The following is a 20,302-nucleotide window of genomic DNA, read 5'->3' as shown; positions in this document are numbered from 1 at the left end:
ACACCAACACCAGCCACATGTTTAAATCTTGATATAAATGAGTAACAGTAGGTGGACATTAGGTAAGGCTGCACGTTTTGCTTCAATCTCATATAGAAACTATTCCTCGCGTATATAAAACAGGTCCGCGGCTCTGAACCGTAGTAAAGGACCTCTGGCTAATACGTCGGGTTCATGTCGGCTCGTAGCTGAAAACTAGCTTTACTTTGTTGTCTGGGTCACTTTGCTACATGCTTCCATCTCCCGTTTCTAATCGGTGACAGCTCGTACTTTTCCTTTCTCTCCCTCCTCGCTCACAGACACATCACGGGCACAGCAGTCCATCCTCCCTGCAGCACGGACTGCACTGCCCATCAGGCTGCGTGCTTTAGGGCGATGCCTGTAACTCTGCCTGTTGCCTTCATAGTAAATCATTTTTTGAACAATAATTATTCAAAAGAATATTTCTTCATGTTATTATGTGGGCCATGAGATTTAGACACAGACATTAGAGCCTCTTAATGCCTGTTTTGTTTGGGTTTGTTTGGAATTACCAAAAATAGAGAGGACATAGCCGAACATATGAAACAGGAAAAGACCGTCGTGTAATCCATCATATGAGGACAATACATGTTGTTTATTTATTAATATACAACATGTAGAAAATGTGGACCAAATAAAGATAAAAATGAAATAAGGACAAAATGTGTCGGCTTGAATTCTTCCTTGATTCTTCTAATAAAAACACCAGTAACTGCATTTCACCTGCTTGCAGCACACGTGTCATTGATCTTCACTGTACTAGACTCAGTGTATTAATCCAGATTCTCTGACTCATTAATAACACACACAGAGGTGTGTTTGAATGACTGTGTGCGACCTGATCCAATCACAGTGTAACGTACTTAGATCTATTCTTCACATCACCATCTCCTTTCTTTAGACCAGGGGTAGGCAACTCCAGGCCTCGAGGGCCGGTGTCCTGCAGGTTTTAGATGTGTCCATGATCCATCACAGCTGATTTAAAGGGCTAAATGACTCCTCAGCATTTCTTGAAGTTCTCCAGAGGCCTGGTAATGAACTAACCATTTGATTCAGGTGTGTTAACCCAGGGTGCGATCTAAAACCTGCAGGACACCGGCACTCGAGGCCTGGAGTTGCCCACCCCTGCTTTAGACGATCCCTTCCCTGTCATGGAGTGTTTGTGTCCCGGTCTGTGGACTCAGTGTTTTTCTGTTTGTATTTGTTATCCTTGATTTCATGATGTGTTTTGATCCTCTTGGTTTTGATTTCCGTCTCTAGTATTCCCAGCTCCTTAGTTCCTTAGCATGTCTTGTGCCAGTGTCCCTTTGTTCTCTGTTAACTGTAAACTTGTAGTCAAGTCTGCATCTGTTTCCTGTTTTACTTTGAAAGTCTGTGTCTATGTCGGTGTGTTGAGTTTTGCCTCCCCTTTGTCTTGTCATGTCAGACGAGTCCCAGCTGTGCTCTCCTCCTGTTTCTCATTCCCTAATCACCTCCGCATGTATCTAAGCCCTGTGTTTTGTCTCTGCCAGTTGTTGCGTCCACGTTAGTTGTGTGTGAATCCCGGTCTAGTTAAACTATCCTAGTTCAAGTTTGTGTTGCCAGCAGATGAAGCTGCCGTCTTAAGTTAATGTTTTGCCTCGGAGTCCTGCACTTGGGTCCAGCCGCACAGCTCATCACGACAGTTTGTCTGAACATACTTCAGTATACTGTACCTCAAACACCAGAGTTATAGCCATAACCATACATGAACTAAGTCTACCTGAGCACAGAGACGTACTCCACACCTCTGTGTTACTAATGATTCAGTCTAGTGCAGAGAAGATCAATGAAACATCACTTGTGTTATTCAGCAGCATATTTCTCAGAGGAGTGAACAAAGCTGCTCAGCTGGTTTCTTTGCATTCCAGCTGCTGCTTCACTGGAAACAGTTCAAAGTGAAACTACATGAGTTTGAGCAGGTTCATCCAGAGAAACGTCCGTGAGCTCCTGCTGTCGACGTGCTTTAGAAGAGTGAGCTCAGTAAGAAGCTGAGGAAGACGAAGATGTTTGCTGTGTTTGTGATCCTGCTGCAGGGTAAGCTCTCCTCCCTCCACCTGACCTCAGTCAGATGTCATCACTTTAGTCCTTGCTTTTTAAATATTTATGATCCTCAAATTCTTCACTCATTTTTCACGCACCCTTGCACTTTTGTAACAAAGAGGACTCAACATATTAAAATAATGCTGCTGTAACTGTTTCAGGCTTTATTTTGAAGAGTTATAAACAAAAATGTCAATACAAATATGGAAACCATTTATAGACATCAACAATCTCACGAATTGTAAGGAGAAGGGTATTTTTGACAGTATTAACAGCATGGCTACTGATGTAAGATGTTGCTCTGTACTCATTCTGGTTGACCTCAGTGCGGTCCGACCCCTGGCTGCTCTCCATGCCAGCATCTTTGGGCAAGATGTCCAGGAAACCCCAAGTTTCCCCCAATGCCTTCATTACACTGTTTATCAGGATGTGAATGATAGAAAGTACTCACATGTACAAAAACATGCTCGTGTGAATGAGGTAATGAGACCTGATGATGTGTCGCAGTAGAAAAGCAGTACAAAAGAATCAGTCCATTTATCATTTCCTATAATTTTATGTTGATGATATTTAGCTGTATAAACCTGTCCAGCTCACCTGCCGGTCAGGTTTTCCTCCCTAGTCAACTGTTTCCCCCTGATTAGTGACACGGCAACAGTTACCTTGTTTGAACGACTGAGGCCATGATGAACTACAGCAGGTAAAAGTATTGAATATGCCACCAATTTTCTAAGTAAATATATATATAAAGGTGCAGTTGACATGAAATTCTCTCCAGATGTTGGTAACAGTCCATCCAGTCTACATTCAAAGAAATCAAACCATAGATGTCCATAGATAAAAGTTATGTGTGATAATAAGAAATGACACGGGGAAAAGTATCGCTCACACATACTTGAATGAATTTAATACTTCATACAAAAGCCTTGGTCTGTGTTTCAGCTTCATGACACCTCCTGTATGGAGAACATGCGTTGCTCAGGTGTGATTTTGACCCAATCTCCCACACAAACAGTCTGAAGGTTCTGTGGATCTGTCGAGGGGGCCAATAACCCAAAGTGACCAGCGTCCAAGAGTTGGGTCAGGCGACTGGCTGGGCCGTTCCAGCAGCTTTAAAACTTTCTCTGAAACCAGCTGAATGTTTCCTCTGCTGTGTTTGGGATCATCCTCTTACCGAAACTCCACCCTCATTTCATCTTTATCATCCTGGTAGATGGCAGCAGATTTTTATCAAGAATGTCTCAGAACATTTGTCCATTCATCCTTCCTTCAATGATATGAAATGGTCAGTGCCATGTTCTGAAAAACAGCCACACGCTATCACGTTGTCACCTCCAAACATCACTGTGGGTGTTTTGTAGTTTCTCAGGTGAACTGTGATGGACCAACATTGTAAAGCGCTTTTCGAGACACCCAAAGCGCTTTACAATCCCACTATTTAGTCACTCTCATATTCACACACTGGTGGAGGCAGCTACAGTTGCTCGCTTTCTATGCTCGCTTCGAGGCTGCAGCTAAGGACTCCAACAATGCTAGTGCTAGCGGTGCTAACGGCTGCAGACAGGAAGATACTGCCAGCACCGGAAACGTGCTCGTCATCTCCGAGCATGAAGTAAGGAGAGCCTTCAAGAGAGTGAACACCAGGAAAGCAGCAGGACCAGATGGCATCCCAGGTCGTATCCTCAGAGACTGCGCACACAGGGGCACCACAGGGGACTGTCCTCTCCCCCTTCCTCTTCACCCTCTACACCACAGACTTCAGCCACTGCACAGAGACCTGCCATCTTCAGAAGTTTTCTGATGACTCTGCGGTGGTTGGATGCATCAGCAGGGATGATGAGACAGAGTACCGGGCTGTGGTCGACTCCTTTGTCACGTGGTGTGAGCAGAATCATCTGCAGCTCAACGTGGCAAAGACCAAGGAACTGATCGTGGACTTCAGGAAGACCAGGAAACACTTGACCCCTGTTTCAATCCAGGGGGTCAGTGTTGACATTGTGGAGGACTATAAATACCTTGGAGTACACATTGACAATAAACTGGACTGGGCTAAAAACACCACAGCACTTTACAGGAAGGGCCAGAGTCGTCTCTATTTTTTGAGGCGACTGAGGTCCTTCAACATCTGCCAGAAAATGCTGAGGATTTTCTATGAGTCTGTGGTGGCCAGTGCGATCCTCTATGCTGTTGCATGCTGGGGGAGCAGGCTGAGGGTCGCAGATGCCAACAGACTTAATAAACTGATCCGTAAGGCCAGCAATGTTGTGGGGATGGAGCTGGACTCCCTCAAGGTGGTGTCGGAGAGGCGGATGCTGTCCAAGATAAAGACAATGTTGGATAACACCTCCCACCCACTCCATGACATGCTGGTCAGTCACAGGAGCTCGTTCAGTGAGAGACTGAGATTACCCATGATGCACCACTGAACGACACAGGAAATCATTCCTGCCTGTGGCTCCCTGTACAACGCATCCACTTAACACACTGTTTGCTGCTACAACTACACATGTTTCTTTTCCAGCTATTTATTTATGAGTGACTTATGTATGTATATATATGTATATGTTGTACTATTCTTAGTTAGTGTATTGTCTGTCTTGTCTTAATGTTGGTTTAAAATGGAGCACTGTAACAAAAAATAATTTCCCCCAGGGATCAATAAAGTATTCTGATTCTGATTCTGATTCTGATACCAGCTAGCTCCTGTGTTCACTGAGATATTCAACATCTCTTTACCTCAGTCGGTGATCCCCACATGCTTCAAAGAGTCCATCATTGTTCCTGTCCCGAAGAAACCCCACCCTGCTTCTCTCAATGACTATCGCCCTGTAGCCCTCACCTCAGTAGTGATGAAGTGCTTTGAACGCCTGGTCAGAGACTTCATCATTTCTTCACTACCAGACACACTGGACCCACTACAGTTCGCTTACCGTCCAAATCGTTCCACAGACGATGCCATCTCTCATCTCCTCCACACATCACTCACTCACTTGGACACTAGAAGGGGGAATTATGTTAAAATGCTCTTCATAGACTACAGCTCTGCATTTAACACCATAATTCCCTCCACACTCACCACCAAGCTGGAGCATCTGGGACTCAGCTCATCTATGTGTCAGTGGATCTCCAACTTCCTAACTGGCAGACCACAGGCAGTAAGGATGGGCGGACATGTCTCAGCCTCCACCACTCTCAGCACTGGAGCCCCCCAGGGGTGTGTTCTGAGCCCCCTGCTGTACTCTTTGTACACATATGACTGTGTGGCCACTACCAGCTCCACCACCATCATCAAGTTTGCTGACGACACCGTCGTGGTGGGCCTGATCTCTGATAACAACGAGACGGCCTACCTGAAGGAGATTAGGAATCTGGAGAACTGGTGCCAGAGGAACAACCTCCTTCTAAACGTCAGTAAGACAAAGGAGCTGATAGTGGACTTCAGCACTAAGCAGGAGAGGAACTACCAGACCCCCGTCATCAACGAGTGCCCAGTGGAGAGAGCGGACAGCTTCAAATACCTCGGAGTTCACATCACGCAGGACCTGTCATGGTCCTGTCACATCAACACCGTGGTGAAAAAGGCCCGACAGCGTCTCTACCACCTCAGACGCTTGAGAGACTTCCAACTGCCCTCCAAGGTGCTCAGGAACTTTTACTCGTGCACCATAGAGAGCATCCTGGTGGGAAACATCTTAACCTGGTTCGGGAACAGCACCATGCAGGACAGACGAGCTCTACAGAGGGTTGTGCGGTCAGCTGAGCGCACCATCCGCTCCGAGCTCCCTGACCTGCACTCAGTCTACAGCAGGCGGTGCTGGACCAAGGCCAGGAAGATGGTGAAGGACCTCAGCCATCCCAACAACAGACTGTTCTCTCTGCTGAGGTCAGGAAAGCGATTCCGCTCCCTGAAGACCAACACAGAGAGACTGAGGAGGAGCTTCTTCCCGCAGGCGATACGGTCTCTCAATCACACCACCACACAGTACTGACCCACACATATGGTTCTTACACACACACTGGACTTACTGGACTTTGGTTTTGCACAACACTGGTCACTATATTCTTCATTTCCAGTTAATACTTGTACAGCTGCTGTTATTGTGTATATATTTATTTATATTTAGATTTCTTCATACATTCTTATATAGTTCTATATTGTGTATTTTGTTGTACAGTTATTTTATTTTCAACTTTAATTTATATATTTTATCTTATTCTTCCCAGTTAAATTTACCCTTCATTCTAATTTGTGTTGTACAGTTATTTCATTTTTAACCTTAATTTATATTTTATTCCTTCCTAGTTAAATTTACCCTTTTTAATTTTTCATATTTATTTCCTATCTTATTCATAGCCTTTTCCTTTTTTGTTCTCTTTAGGTCACGAGCAGTTGTCCAAGCATTTCACTGCATATCGTACTGTGTATGACTGTGTACGTGACAAATAAAATTTGAATTTGAAATTTGAGTTGCAGCCACAGCTGGGGCACACTGACAGAAACCTACATCATGTGATTGATTTGTGTTGGTGTGCAGTTTCCCAGGGTGCTGCAGTGTTGGAGGTATACGAGGAGGTGGAGGCTGTCGTGCTGCCCTGCCAGTACTTTGGTATCATACCCGAGGACGATCCCACAGTGATCTGGAGCCGCTTTGACCTCAATCCCAAAACTGTCCACTGGAGAAAAGAAGAAGATGACCTCCAAGGCCAAAACCAGCATTACAGCGGGCGGACGTCGATGAGGCCTGATGCCCTGGATACTGGAGACTACAGCCTCACTCTGAGAAAGCCCCGGCTCACTGACAGCGGCAACTACACCTGCACCATCAGTGATGGGACACAAGACCTGACACTGAATAACATACAGCTGCAGGTCAAAGGTCAGAAACAATCCTCTATAGATACAGGTCAGAGGTCAGACATCATGACGTTCTTTCTGTTTGTCCACAGAACGATTCCCAGCTTGATCTAAGGTTCTGCTGGTTCTCCTGGTTCTCACCACTGTCATTGTTTCTGGGGGTCTCTTATTTTATTTCCGTCTCTATCTAATGTCAGGTGAGTCTCTATCACCATCCAGGATGATGGTAAAAATTCTCTAACTGTCATAGTGTGATTCAAATCGAATTCAAGGAGTGGACTCAGGTTGTTGTTGGCAGGTTTAAATGTGTTACTGAAGGTGAAGGATAAGTGTGGGGCCCGCCCCCTAGTGGGGGCATAGAGCCATCGCAGGGAGCGGGCAGTATGAAAGGAAAAAAAAAAACGCTTGGACACTGCTGGCATAATGGACAGGTTTTTACAGGCCACACAAACGCAAAGCAGGAGATGAAGCGTCGCTGAATATGTTTCCAAACCAACTTCATTCTGAGCCAAAGACTAGAAAATATGGTGAAGCGCTGGGCTCTTCAAATCACGGACAAGGATCCCACATCCTTGATCTTTAGTTCACAAACACTTGTTGTAATGACTAACTACTCCTGACATGTTGGAGATGTTTGCTCTTTATACAGTAAAGTTACAGCAGGATACAAATAACATCAGGCTGATCCTGCCACGATTTGTTCCCCCGGTTCAAATCACAGACAAACAGGATCTCACAGCTGTTTATGTTTTTGAACCCATTTTGCACAGAGAGGCATTTTTAAAAAAATGTATTGATGCAATGTTGAACATTATTACACAGGAAAAAACAACTACATGTAAAATAATCACACGGTGACGCCTCTGCCTTTGTAAATGGAGAGACAGTAACTGTGTGTGTATATGTAAGCGTGTAAAACCTGAAGATAGTCAGATTAACAGTACATTTTGTCTCTGTCACTGTAAAAATTCATCTCATGTAAGATTTTTCTTGTAAAACAAAGGGGGGCTAACAAAAAAGTTTGGGAACCACTGGGACAAGGCAACTGTGGAGAGGAGCGAGAAAGCAGCTGCTGGGCAAAAGGTGGCTCTGCCAGAGAAGAGATCGAATGTTAATAAAGGTCTCAAGATGACTGGAGCATGATGCAGAGTGTAGGAGTTATGTTGGAAAGTCGAATGAGAACTTGGGAGGGTTACTAGTCCAACAAGCAGTTGTTCAGGGATGCCAGGTTGGAGCTGGCTGATGGCTGGTAGGTGAATGAGTTCCTTTGCAGATTTCAGCAGAGTTCAAAGTCCACAAAAGGGTCGAGACTTGAGCAAACTTCCACAGAAGGTTCAAACAGGATACTGCAGGAAAACAGAAATGTAAAGTAAGAGCCAGTGACTAAGGTCAAACAGAAAGATGAGGGACCTGACTGTCACCAATGCAGCAAAGATGAACCAGGAGAGAGCTGCAGCACCACTCAATAATACCTGCTCACTTAACTGTGATCAGGAACAGGTGCAGGAGGGAAAGAAGGAACTGTCAGGAAACCTCCACCAAAAGCTTCATGCCAGCTCAGCAGCTCCACCTGATAATGATTGTAAAGAGAGCGAGTTAGAAAAAGGGAAAGAAAACAAACAAGAAAAACAGCCCAGCAGAACCTACCAGACCACGACACTGATCGTGTGCTGACGCTCAACAAAAAACAGAAACGTGAAGAGTTCAAAATCCTGAACAACTGAGACAGAGCTGAAAGCTGCAGAAGACAGAAATACATGCAGGATAAGGAGAGGCTGGGTAACAGGCGAACACACAACTGGAATGAATGTGACTCAGTGCGCCCCAGGGCGGCTGTGGCTACAATGTAGCCATCACCAAAAAGTGCGATTTACCGTTTACCATAATGAAACAGGGAAGCAAAACTAAACATAACGTACATGGGACACGACACTATCACAATAAAACAGGAAACAGACAGAGACCAGCCACAGGAAAACGAAACAACATCAGATAAAGACTAAGAGACGTAGGTTACTACAATAATAAACAGGGTCCAAAGTCCAAAAACCAAAACAATGCTTTAACACCCAGGTAGCATAAAAAGAGGGTCAGCCAGAATCATGCCTGAAGCTTGTTGATGCCAACCAAAGGGTCTGGTTGATGTGAAAACTGCAAAGGGGCCCGTTCAGCCTGTTCTGCCTATACTGCAGGGTGAGAGGCGGGGTTCACCTGGACAGATCTCCAGCCTGTCGCAGGGCTTTTTGTCTTAATCATTAAAGGTGTGGTAGCAGTAAAAATGTTAACAAACAAACATCATTTCTATTAGTTTTCACTTGCTGCTTAGCATTGGCGCTAAAAACCACCTTGGTGTAGGTTAGTTTTAAAATTCGCCCCTTAACTCCCAGTACAATGATGTCCACCCAGTGCTTTTAAATGTAAAACTTGGGGTATTTTGAAAGCTTCTATATGTGACTGCTGTTACCTGGTTTATCATGGCACTGCTGTGTGGCTATGAGGAACCAGCAGCTTTGACATCCTGTGGATGAGTTCAGGGGTAAAGCCTTTGAAGACTATAGAGCTGATTGATGGGGGCTCATGATACCATCTGCTGCCTGCAAAGCTGATTCTGTGGTTTGCTTTTCTGTCAGTGTACCAGGTGGAGGTGGATGCAGAGGTGAATGCTGTCCAACTGCCATGCAAAACTATAACTCACCTGCCTGAAGATGCTAAAGTGGAGTGGAGCAACAGTAAAGACAAGACAATCCACCTGTTTGAGAACTCCTCCGACCAGCACGACAAGCAGCACTGGTTTTACAGACAGCGGACAGAGATGAAGAAACGCCCGCTGAAGGCTGGAGACCTCAGTCTGACCCTGAAATATCCCACAGATTCAGACACAGACACCTACACCTGCACCGCCCGCAGCAGGGAGGGAAACATCCTGATGAAGAAACAAGTACAGCTCCATGTCAAAGGTCAGGACTGTACACGATACCAAAGACACGTTCCTGTCAGTGTCAGTGTAAACACCAGCTTCAGAGGATGAGTGACACATCCTGATAGTGTTAGCAGCACAGGAAATGATGTGAGTTATGTGCATGAGTATCATTATCAGGCCTGCAGTAAACATCCACACACCTCAAATTTACTCACTATTAAATAATCAGCTGTTCCTTTGTGATCAGGTCCAAACACCGTTAACCTCATACATGTGATAAACACGAGTCACTTCACGACTGCTGCTGCTCCAGACTGTCTGTCATGGATGCTGCTGCTGTCTGATGCTGTTTAAATACATCAGGAAGAACTCTTTATGCTGTGATAATGAAATCACACATTGTGGATTAATTAGTGAGGAGTACCCTGGATATCTGTGACTACCACCATCTACATGTGCAGATCGTGTGGAGCGGTGAGTGGTGAGGACCTAAAAGCAGGTGCAGGGAGGGAAAACTAACTTCTAATGAAAACCGAGCTGTTTATTGGTGGAACATGATTGGAAACAACAGCCCAGGAACATGATTGGAGAAGAACAGACAAACTAACGAGGGACAAAGGAAAAGCAGAGATAGTATATACACAGAAGGCTGATGAGGGAAGTGGAAACACATGGGACGGACAGACATGACGAGACAGGGAAGCGAAACCAAACACACTGAACACGGGACGAGAGACTGTCAAAATAAAACAGGAAACACACTAAGATGCAGACTAAGGTCGTGTCCAAATTCATGGGCTGCATCCTCCTGAGGCCGCATTTGTAGACCGATTACGTCACAGCGACGCGCCGAAGGCTGTCCCAATTCATCGACTCCTTTAAATGCGGCCAACAAATGCGTCCTCCTTTTCCCCGAATTCGAAGGATGGGTGTGTCCTTCGTGGCCCACCATATCCCAGTTTCCAACAATGGCGGCCGCTACTAAGTTTTAAAATTACTCTTACTAATCTTTCTGGGTCACAAAATAAACTTTTAACATATTTTCAGGCGAGAAAGTAGTTGTGTAAACATCAAATATCTGCTCGGTTTATCAAGATATCGCATATTTGCAAAAGTGCTTCGACGTTTTCGGAGACGTCTGCTACCCACCAGCTCGATAGCTAGCTGGGAGCTCGAGGGTCACTGATGCGGCCGAGAACGTCACAACTCCCAGCACATCATTTTCAGATCACCGCGGACTTTCGCTACTCGGGTTAAACGTAATATATAAGTCACTTAGACAACCTAAAAATGTTATTGTTGGGCTTTTTTCAGTGTTTTGTTTGTTCGTGAGTAAATCGGTTTGGCTGAGATTAAAGTTATTAGATTAGATAAAATAAAACGTTATTAATCCCCCGGGTGGGTTCCTCCTTGGTTTTTACACAGCTGACTAAACGTCAAACAGGAGTGTGAGACGGTCGAGAATTTACACCAGTGTCCTGTTATATTTTAGATAGCAAGGATCAAACGGCCGAGTTTATTAAACTCCACCGAGACAGCGGTGACGCTAATCTGAAGGCTAGACCGTCCAATTCCACAGCTGTTTACTTCCAGCCTACCCGACCTTCTGAGGATCCGGCCCACGTAGACCACGAAGGCCGGGTCCTCAGGAGGATGCAGCCCATGAATTTGGACACGACCAAAGACACATGACGGGCTGGGGAGAAACACATGGATGCAGATGACAGACAGAGGAGAAAGGATGAAACACAAGGAGGCGAACATGGGAACAGAAAAGGGAGACAAGACACAAGGACATGACTAAGACCTGGAGAGTGAGACACACAGATGAAGACAACGGCATGAATGGAACCTAACAGAAAGAGAACATTAATCAGGGATTACAAATGATCTCAGAAACATAAAAATACTAAATAAACTCAATGGCCCAGCACCCTGACAGTGACAGTTTTACTGTGTTGTTTTTAAACTGGTGTGTTTGCTGTTAAACTGTCTTTGCTCTTCATGCCTGATTTCATGCTGCATTGTCTTCAGTCTGTCAGATGGAGGTGAAAGATGGGGAGGAGTCAATCCAGCTGCCCTTCAAATCCACATGTGACCTCCCCGATGACATCAGAGTGAAGTGGTGGCGAGATGACCCTGAACCAATGGTGATGGTCCACGTGTATCAGAACAAATCAGATCAGCCTGACAAACAGGACGAGGAGTACAGAGGTCGAACAGAGACGAGCAAAAAGCTGCTGGAGACAGGAAACCTCAGCCTGACCCTTAAACATCCAACAGTCAGTGACATGGGAAGATACCGCTGCAGAGTCGACAGCAGGAACATCTGGAGAGAGAAGACCGTGCTGCTCAAAGTCGGAGGTCAGTATGAAGGTAGACATCAGCTCACCTTTCCACCTGCATGTTTTAGTAACTTTATAGAGTTAAAAACACCAGATTCACAACTTTAATGATCTTTTTGATGTCTTCTTCAATAAAGCAAATGCAGTTTTGTCTACTTCTGGTTGCACGTAGAAATATAGTGGAGCCACAGTGAGATGTCTCCAAAGCATCCAACACAGTCCGTTCAGTTCAGTTTTATTTACATAATACAAAATCAGAACAGTCACAGGTGTGAGCGAGTCCTGGCACGGACATATATCAAGCGCTCGTTAACTTCTTCAGAACTTCTTAATTTCTTGTCCATCCGCGGTAGTAATCCTCAGCGTCGCTGGATACCTCAGCCCATAGCGGACTCCATTGCAACTGTGAAGTAGATTCCTCACCTCGGTATAGGCGGCACGCTGTTTACTCACAGCTTGGTTGAAGTCCGGCAGTACGGCAGACTCACCGTCTGCAGTTGTTATCACCCCAGCCTCGGCTGCCTTCCTGAGAAGTAGTTCCTTTTCTCTGAGGTAATGACATTTCACTACAAATGCCCTCGATGGCTGGTCATCTTGAGTTGGCTTGGTGCGGGGGGTCCGGTGCACCCTATCCAGAGTCGGCTTTTTTTCCGGAGCAAGAGCCTTTTTTCAGCATTTCTGACACATATTCAGATGGGTGTGTTCCCTGCTCTCGTCCCTCCTTTACCCCCATAACGCGGACGTTGCAGCGCCGTGACCTAGCCTCCAAATCCTCGCTCTTTTTCCACGCTGGATCACGCTGGTAACCCTTTCTTCATGTTGGATTGCATAGCTGCAATAGAGTCGGAATTAGCAGTGACTCCCTTTTCCAACTCAGATGTGTGGCTTTCAACCTTATCCCGTCTTTTATTGAGCCTGTCAGTGATGTTACGCAGCTCCGTTTGGGTCTCTGCAGCCTTTTCATCTATTTTCTCCAGCAATTCTTGCTTCATTAATTGCAGCTCCTTCAGGATTGCCTGCTGCTCGTCCACAGTTGTCTCCGTGGCATTTGGGCATGCTAGGCTAGCTGGGCCAGCAGTTGCTTGAGAGGCCCTCATGTCCTGCTCCATCTTGTTGGCTTGAATTTTTTCGGGCATGTTGTCCATAGACCGGGATGGTTGTTTTCTAATATGTTTTTGCTCTCGTATGTGAAGTAATATCACGTCATTTTTGAAGAGTAATATGGTAAATACAAGGGTTCGAGTGCAGAGCTCCCAAACCAGCGTCCTCACATGGCACTGCCTCAACCGTCCTAGTCCATCCCAGAACAGAGCTGATATGATACAAACCACTGCAGCACAGTACCTGTAATACCTACAGCATGTTCTAATCGCTCTAATAGGATATTATGGTCGACAGTATCGAACGCTGCACTGAGGTCTAGCAGGACAAGCACAGAGATGAGTCCACTGTCAGAGGCCATAAGAAGATCATTTGTAACCTTCACTAAAGCTGTTTCTGTGCTGTGATGAGCTCTGAAACCTGACTGAAACTCTTCAATAAGCCTCTGCAGATGATCTGTTTCTGTCCTGATAAATTCTGGACTCTGACTGAAGACTTGGTGACAGCCTCCTTCTGTCTCATCTCTGGTTGTTTCAAATTCTAATGATTCTTTTGTTCCTCCATCCTGCAGCCTCTGAGCCACTGACCCACCCAGCTGGCTTGGAGAAACATCTGTGGATGAGTGAAGAAGAAATGGCCTTGCAGTCACAGCCTGCTGACTGATCAGACCTGAAGAGGAAGAAAAGTCTGGTTTTCTGGAGAATCTCATATTACTGATATAATGTTTAAGTGAAACAGGTGTGATAATGAAAAATGACACAGGGAAAATTTGTTGAACTGAAATTTATTTAATATTTCCTACAAAAGTCTTTGTTGGTGATTCAGCCTCAAGACGCCTGTATGGAGATACTAGTGGTACCATTTCAAGTACTAGAGAACTGGTGACGTGTTCTTACACATCTGACCTCCTGTACGTTCATACTTTATCTAATTCAAACTCCACACAGACAGAACCAGCTGGGATTCAAACCAGGAACCTTCTTGAAGTGTGTTAAGCACTGTGGGCAGAAGCTCTGTATCAGCGTGCTGTTAATGATCTATTCTATGTTTTGTTCACAGTGCTTAGATTAAATGCTCATGCAAACTGTGCAATTATCACATTGAAATAAAAACCAGAAGTTGTGCGCTATTTGAACACCTTGCCTGCCTGCAGCACTAAAGGACTCCGTGAGAGACGTCTGTCTCGCCCTAGCAGCACCTGTCCCTGTCCTCCTCTTCCTCCCCCTCTTCCTCACACACTGCTGAGTTTGTCCTGGTGGATCATCAGGGCTGCAAAGCCTCACAGATGATGTGCAGCAGTGGGTCCCTCAGTCTGTCCTCACTCTGGACACTTGCAGTCATCACACATGGAAATCAAATGTGTGATAAGCTGCAGGATTCAAACACAAGTGTAACTTATAAACACACGTTCATACTTTTATTCCACAATCAGAGAGAAAGAAACAGAGAGCGAGTGCAGGACAGACAGACAGGTGACAGTCTCAGGTGTACACACTGCTACACAACATCACCAGAGAAGCAGGATTTAGTGTTTGTGTTATTACGAGTGTAAACAAGAAGAGTTCCAGATGGTGCAGTGGACACATGTGTGACTGCTGTGATTAAAGCATCTTTCTTTCAGCTTAACGAGTGAACCGTCAGCTCGTTCAAACACACGTTAAAGTGCGTTTGGCTTGACACCACCGAACAGAGGCAGCAATATAACACAGCTCACATTAACAATGCAGTGAATCCTGCTTGTGCCGTGATGTTCAGGACTGCAAACCGAGCAGCATCACTGACTTTCAGCTTGTTGTGTTTGTGGATATATGACTGACTTTAATTATCCACAGAATCATCACATTCTCTGTCAGATTAAGGTCGACTATTGAACGGCTTTAAAACAAAGTTAGTACAAACGTCACTAATGTCACATAACTTTGCCAACATGTGGCCAACAGGAATGTTTTAATGTTCTTCGTTATTAAACATTCGCACATGAATAAGTGACATAATCTTCAGTACTTACTTTTGACAGTTCACTCGTCGGCCGCTCCCTTCTGCCGTATTTTGCGGCAAAATTATCCACACCCACCGCCGCGCTATGAATTGTGGGATATATGGGACCACGAAGCATGCACCGGACCACGCTTGATATTTGGGGAAATCGATGGCACATTTGGAGTATGCATTTGAAGTACACTTCGATTGGGACAGCCGTCGTCGCGTGGCGGTGACGTAATCGCACTTAAAATGCGTACTTCTAGCGTGCGGTCTCTTAATAGACCCTGTGCACGAGAAAATGCTAACTTCCTGGTTTGAGATGATAAATGAGGGACCGCTGTTTACAGATACTGAGAAATATAAAATTTGAATCCCTTTTCTCTTTTGCTCTGAGGCGCGGGGGGAAAAATATCGACAAGGACACACCCGACCCATCCTTCAAATTCGGGGAAATGAAGGACGCATTTGTAGGCCGCATTTGAAGGAGTCGACGAATTGGGACAGCCTTCGTCGACTCCTTCAAATGCGAACTCCGGAGGATGCAGCCGACGTTTTGGGACACAGCATCGACTGTAGAAAACATGGAGGACGCGAAGTCAAAACGTCTCTATCGCCCCCTGGTGTCTGGCTGCAGTATAGGTCATAAACCCCGCCTCCTCCATGTTAGCGGATGGGACTGGGGTCAGACTAAAATTAATTAATTCTCCTCAGATAAATTTTTTCCAAAGATTCTGTCTTTTGTTTTCAATAGTTCTCATCACGCTGATTGATGTTCAAGGGGTCTCCTTTCCCATAAGTTTGATTCTAATTCCTACCGCGGTGATGTTAAATTGGGGTGTAACGCTATCGTAGCTTTGACTGGCAGCTGCAGTCATGGAGAAACTTGCGTATCTCTGTTTGGGAATAGCAGACAGATAGAGCGTAGGCTCTGACAGGAGGGCCAGCGTTTACGCTACGAAAACACGACCGAGTGTTTTAACCTGACAGCCTGAGGTGTTCTTCAGTAAACTGGACTACCCGACAGAAGGACCCGAGGCCCTGCTGCACTGTTTCGGTAAGTTAAATGTGTTTGTAAGCTAATCCGTAACTACCGTCCTAGCTAAAATGAGCACTCGGCTGTCAGGGTTTGTTTAGCTAACCCGTGCAGGTGAATGAATTTACCAAAGAAATTTACTAAAGAAATCAAGAGAAACGCCCCAGGCTACTCAGTCACTAATTACTGTTACTGTACTTTTATTACAAGTATTATACTGTAAAAGCAACAGGCTGCACCCTGCTTCTGTTAGGAGGCCTGGGTCGTTGACCCAGGGTTTTTGAGTTTATTATTTATAATTTCTAGTCTTTGGTTTCTTTGAGTTCTGTCTTATGGTTTATGTCTCTGTCTTCTCTAGTTGCTCTGTCTCCCCTGTCAGCTGTATCCCCTTGTCTAGTTCGCGTCTCTGTGTATCCTTAGTTCCTATATCCCCGTGTCCAGTCAGTGTCTGCCCTGGTCCCACGTCTCTGTTCCCTCTGTTGCAGTGCGTGTGAGTCTGTGTCTTTAGTTCAGTCTGTGTCATGTTTCCTGTTTTATTTTGAAGGTCCTTGTCTGATGTTATGTATCTGGTTTCGCTTCCCCTTGTCTCGTTAGGCCTGATTTGCCCCAGCTGTGTTTCCCTCCTGTTACCCATTCCCTGATTGCTCCCTCTGTGTATTTAAGCCCTGTGTTTCTCTGTGTCTGTGTCGTGATCTACCGTTTACCTAGCTGTGTGTTCTGTCAGTCCGCTGGTGTTAGTTTATTTTGATTTTTCCAGTTATGTTATGTTTGAGTTCAGCATTAAAGCTGTTTCAGTTTACGTTTGTCTCTGGAGTCTGCACCTTGGGTCCTATTCCTGTCTGCACACAGCCGTCACATAACAGCTTCAGCTCCTGTGCAGAGCTGAATATTAAATATGTGCAAACAACAACATGTTTTCAGTCTCTTGCCACATCTGTAAAGAGAGCAACATCTTTTTTAAAAGCATGTACTTCAGTAACTCCTCATTAATCAGGAACTATGGATTAAAGTACTGTAGTGTACTTTAATCCACTGAAAAAATGCAAGAGAAGAACTTCAGATCCTGAGTGTGTGAGGACAGAAGAATCAGCTTTATTTCAATTTTGAGGGATCAATATGGACTCTATTATTAAATGAAAAGAACAAATTAGACTACACTACTGAAAAGTTCTGCTGCTCTTTTTAAAGTTTCCATGTTACCAGGTTGTAGAGGGCTCTGCAGATTTAAACAGTTTTAGATCCATTACACTCAGTCTTATGTTAAAATCTCAAAGGACAGCATTATATTTTTGATATTAACAGTAACTCTGGGCCTCTGTAGAGTGAGCAGCTGATCTCATCGCTGTCTAAAAATGGATAAAAAATAACATAAGGAGTCCTGAATCCTTCAATAACACAGACTATTAGAGTAGCAGGTGCAGAGGTGGGACCAAGTCATTGTTTTGCAAGTCTCAAGTAAGTCTCAAGTCTTTATCCTCAAGTCTCAAGTCAAGTCTCAAGTAATGTCAGGCAAGTCAGAGTCGAGTCTCAAGTCACTGGTGTAAAAGTCCAAGTAAAGTCACAAGTCTTAAACTTTGAATTTCAAGTCCTTTCGAGTCTTTAAAAAAAAAAAAACGAAAAAATAATGTTGCAGTTATGCTAAATGTAAATATTAGACCATGTAATTTTAAAATCTGTGTTTTTCTCAACACATGACAAAATAGTGAACTTAGAAAATATACACAAATTGTGAAATTGCACCTCTTTAAAATGCAGCTCCACAAATTAATGACTCGAGTCCAGAGGTGTGGACTCGAGTCACATGACTTGGACTCGAGTCAGACTCGAGTCATTAATTTTATGACTTTAGACTTGACTTGAAAAAATGTTCTAAGACTTGTGACTTGACTTGGACTTTTACACCAATGACTTGGGACTTGAATTGGACTTGAACCGGTTTACTTGAAAAGACTTGATATTTTACCCCAAATATAAAATTTAACATGCATATTATATAGAGATTGAAAATGTGACGTCATTCACGGGTAGAACCGCAAAGGATTCTGGGAACTCGTGGCAAGCGGTACTAGCGCACGCAGGCTTTCAATTAAAATCAGTTACACAGCGATAAAAAGAAACACAAAAATGTCAAGAAGCCGTTGTATTATTAACTGCAATAGCCGGTCGCATGACAGCCACGGGAAGCCGACGGGTAAAGAGATCGGTTGTTATCGGATTACGTCATTGAGGAGAAATTGTTCGAGCCATGTTTCCGAAGTAACAAAGACGCGACGGATGGCCTGGATTGCAGCCATTCAAAGATCAAATATAACGTCCCAGAACCCTCCAGCTCACAGGTTAGTCTGCTCCAAGCATTTACACAAAGGTCAGTCTGCTGTTGTAGTTAATGCGTCATTTTTCTTAACATAATTGGTGATATAGGTTACAAGCAAGTCTGGCGCTGAACAGAAATGGTCGCGCTATGCTCCTTTATTTATTGTGCATAAATAGTAAATTGTCCTGACACAATATTGCGTTTCGCTTCTGTTATTATGGTACATTGACAAAAACATATACTTTTATTCACAGGATAAAACAGGTTTTTTGTATCACTAATTGCCCAGTACGATTACAGCATACAGTATTATTGTCACTGCTACATTTCTGTGACGCTACCAGAAATTATTTCCACTACTAATTAATTACCGTTGAGCTCAAAGGTCCTATTAATAAACGGTTAAGGAATGTGTATTTATGACGACGATTTGTGAGACTGGTAAACTTATGATACGTACGATGGTCTTTCATTCTACACGGTGCATTTCAAGGTCCTGCACCCATCCGTCGGTAAACTGTACCTGGGCTTGTTGCAGTGACCGGAAGTTACTAAACTTCATGAGTGTATGCACTCACTCCAAGAACCGTATGATTATAAATATGCATATAAATATGCTACGATGAGATAGCTGACTTCATCTAACTAGCAAATGTTGTCCAGGCTACGTTGGTGATACAGTTTTTTTTTTAATGTGTATGATATTTTTGTCATGCGATTTTAAAGCTGGTCCTACAACCGCATCCAAGAATAACATGCAGCTTATCTCAGAACTATCAGTGAAAATTATTCTTGGAGCTAAGTTTAATTGAGCTGCATTTTAAAGAGGTGCAATTTCACAATTTGTGTATATTTTCTAAGTTCACTATTTTGTATGTGTTGAGAAAAACACAGATTTTAAAATTACATGGTCTAATATTTACATTTAGCATAACTGCAACATGCTTTTTTTCGTTTTTTTTAACGACTCGAAAGGACTTGAAATTCAAAATTTCAGACTTGTGACTTGACTCGGACTTTTACACCAGTGACTTGAGACTCGACTCTGACTTGCCTGACATTACTTGAGACTTGACTTGAGACTTGAGGATAAAGACTTGAGACTTACTTGAGACTTGCAAAACAATGACTTGGTCCCACCTCTGCTCGAGTCTGACTCGAGTCCAAGTCATGTGACTCGAGTCCACACCTCTGAGCAGGTGTGTAGCATCGCTAACTAGCTAGCAACTAGCCTCCAACACAGTGCGCATGCTAGCGGCTAATCTAGCAAACAAATTAACAACAGAGTGATTTTAGAACTATAAGATGATAAGCTGTGTGTCTTTTTTATAACAGTGACGTGGTTGTATTTACCTTAATTAAACAAGTCGTCAGTCGCCGGTAAACCAGCAAAAAAACTCGAGCAGCTGGGCTACGTAAAAAGTGTAGGGGGGCGTGTTTGCGGTCACATCCAGCGGGTATGTGGGCAGGCGCGTTACACAGTCGCTCCACCTCAAGTCACTACTGCGCAGACTCTGGCTCCAAATTTGCAAGATGGCAGCCTCCACAAGCGGGATATTTTGTCTTCATTCTTGCACAATGGGAGGAAGCGGGGTCGCGTCGTCCATCTTTTATACAGTCATTGGGACACAGCCTATGTCTCATAAACAATAGGAGGTTCTCCTCAATG

The 20,302-nt window shown here is 44.3% G+C and overlaps 1 protein-coding gene across 2 annotated transcripts; it reads left to right on the top strand.

Annotated features, from left to right (window-relative positions):
* The first annotated feature begins 1,550 nt into the window (after nucleotides 1-1,550).
* On the top strand, nucleotides 1,551-14,432 carry LOC113007503 (butyrophilin-like protein 2). Of its 2 annotated transcripts, none has more exons than XM_026144131.1 (6): nucleotides 1,551-2,076; nucleotides 6,618-6,959; nucleotides 7,030-7,134; nucleotides 9,568-9,894; nucleotides 11,892-12,221; nucleotides 13,875-14,432. In XM_026144131.1, exons 3-6 carry the CDS (start codon nucleotides 7,128-7,130, stop codon nucleotides 13,964-13,966), a joined length of 756 nt encoding a protein of 251 aa, XP_025999916.1. In that variant the 5' UTR covers nucleotides 1,551-2,076; nucleotides 6,618-6,959; nucleotides 7,030-7,127; the 3' UTR covers nucleotides 13,967-14,432. The 2 variants fall into 2 exon arrangements, with proteins under 2 accessions (XP_025999916.1, XP_025999915.1); XM_026144130.1 differs by having other exon boundaries at nucleotides 11,892-12,233.
* Nucleotides 14,433-20,302: the final 5,870 nt, after the last annotated feature.

The sequence above is a fragment of the Astatotilapia calliptera genome, chromosome 16 (assembly GCF_900246225.1).
Source record: "Astatotilapia calliptera chromosome 16, fAstCal1.2, whole genome shotgun sequence".
NCBI classification, from domain to species: Eukaryota; Metazoa; Chordata; class Actinopteri; order Cichliformes; family Cichlidae; genus Astatotilapia; species Astatotilapia calliptera.
Note: the sequence above shows the minus strand (reverse complement) of the source record. Positions and strands in the feature narration are given on the sequence as shown.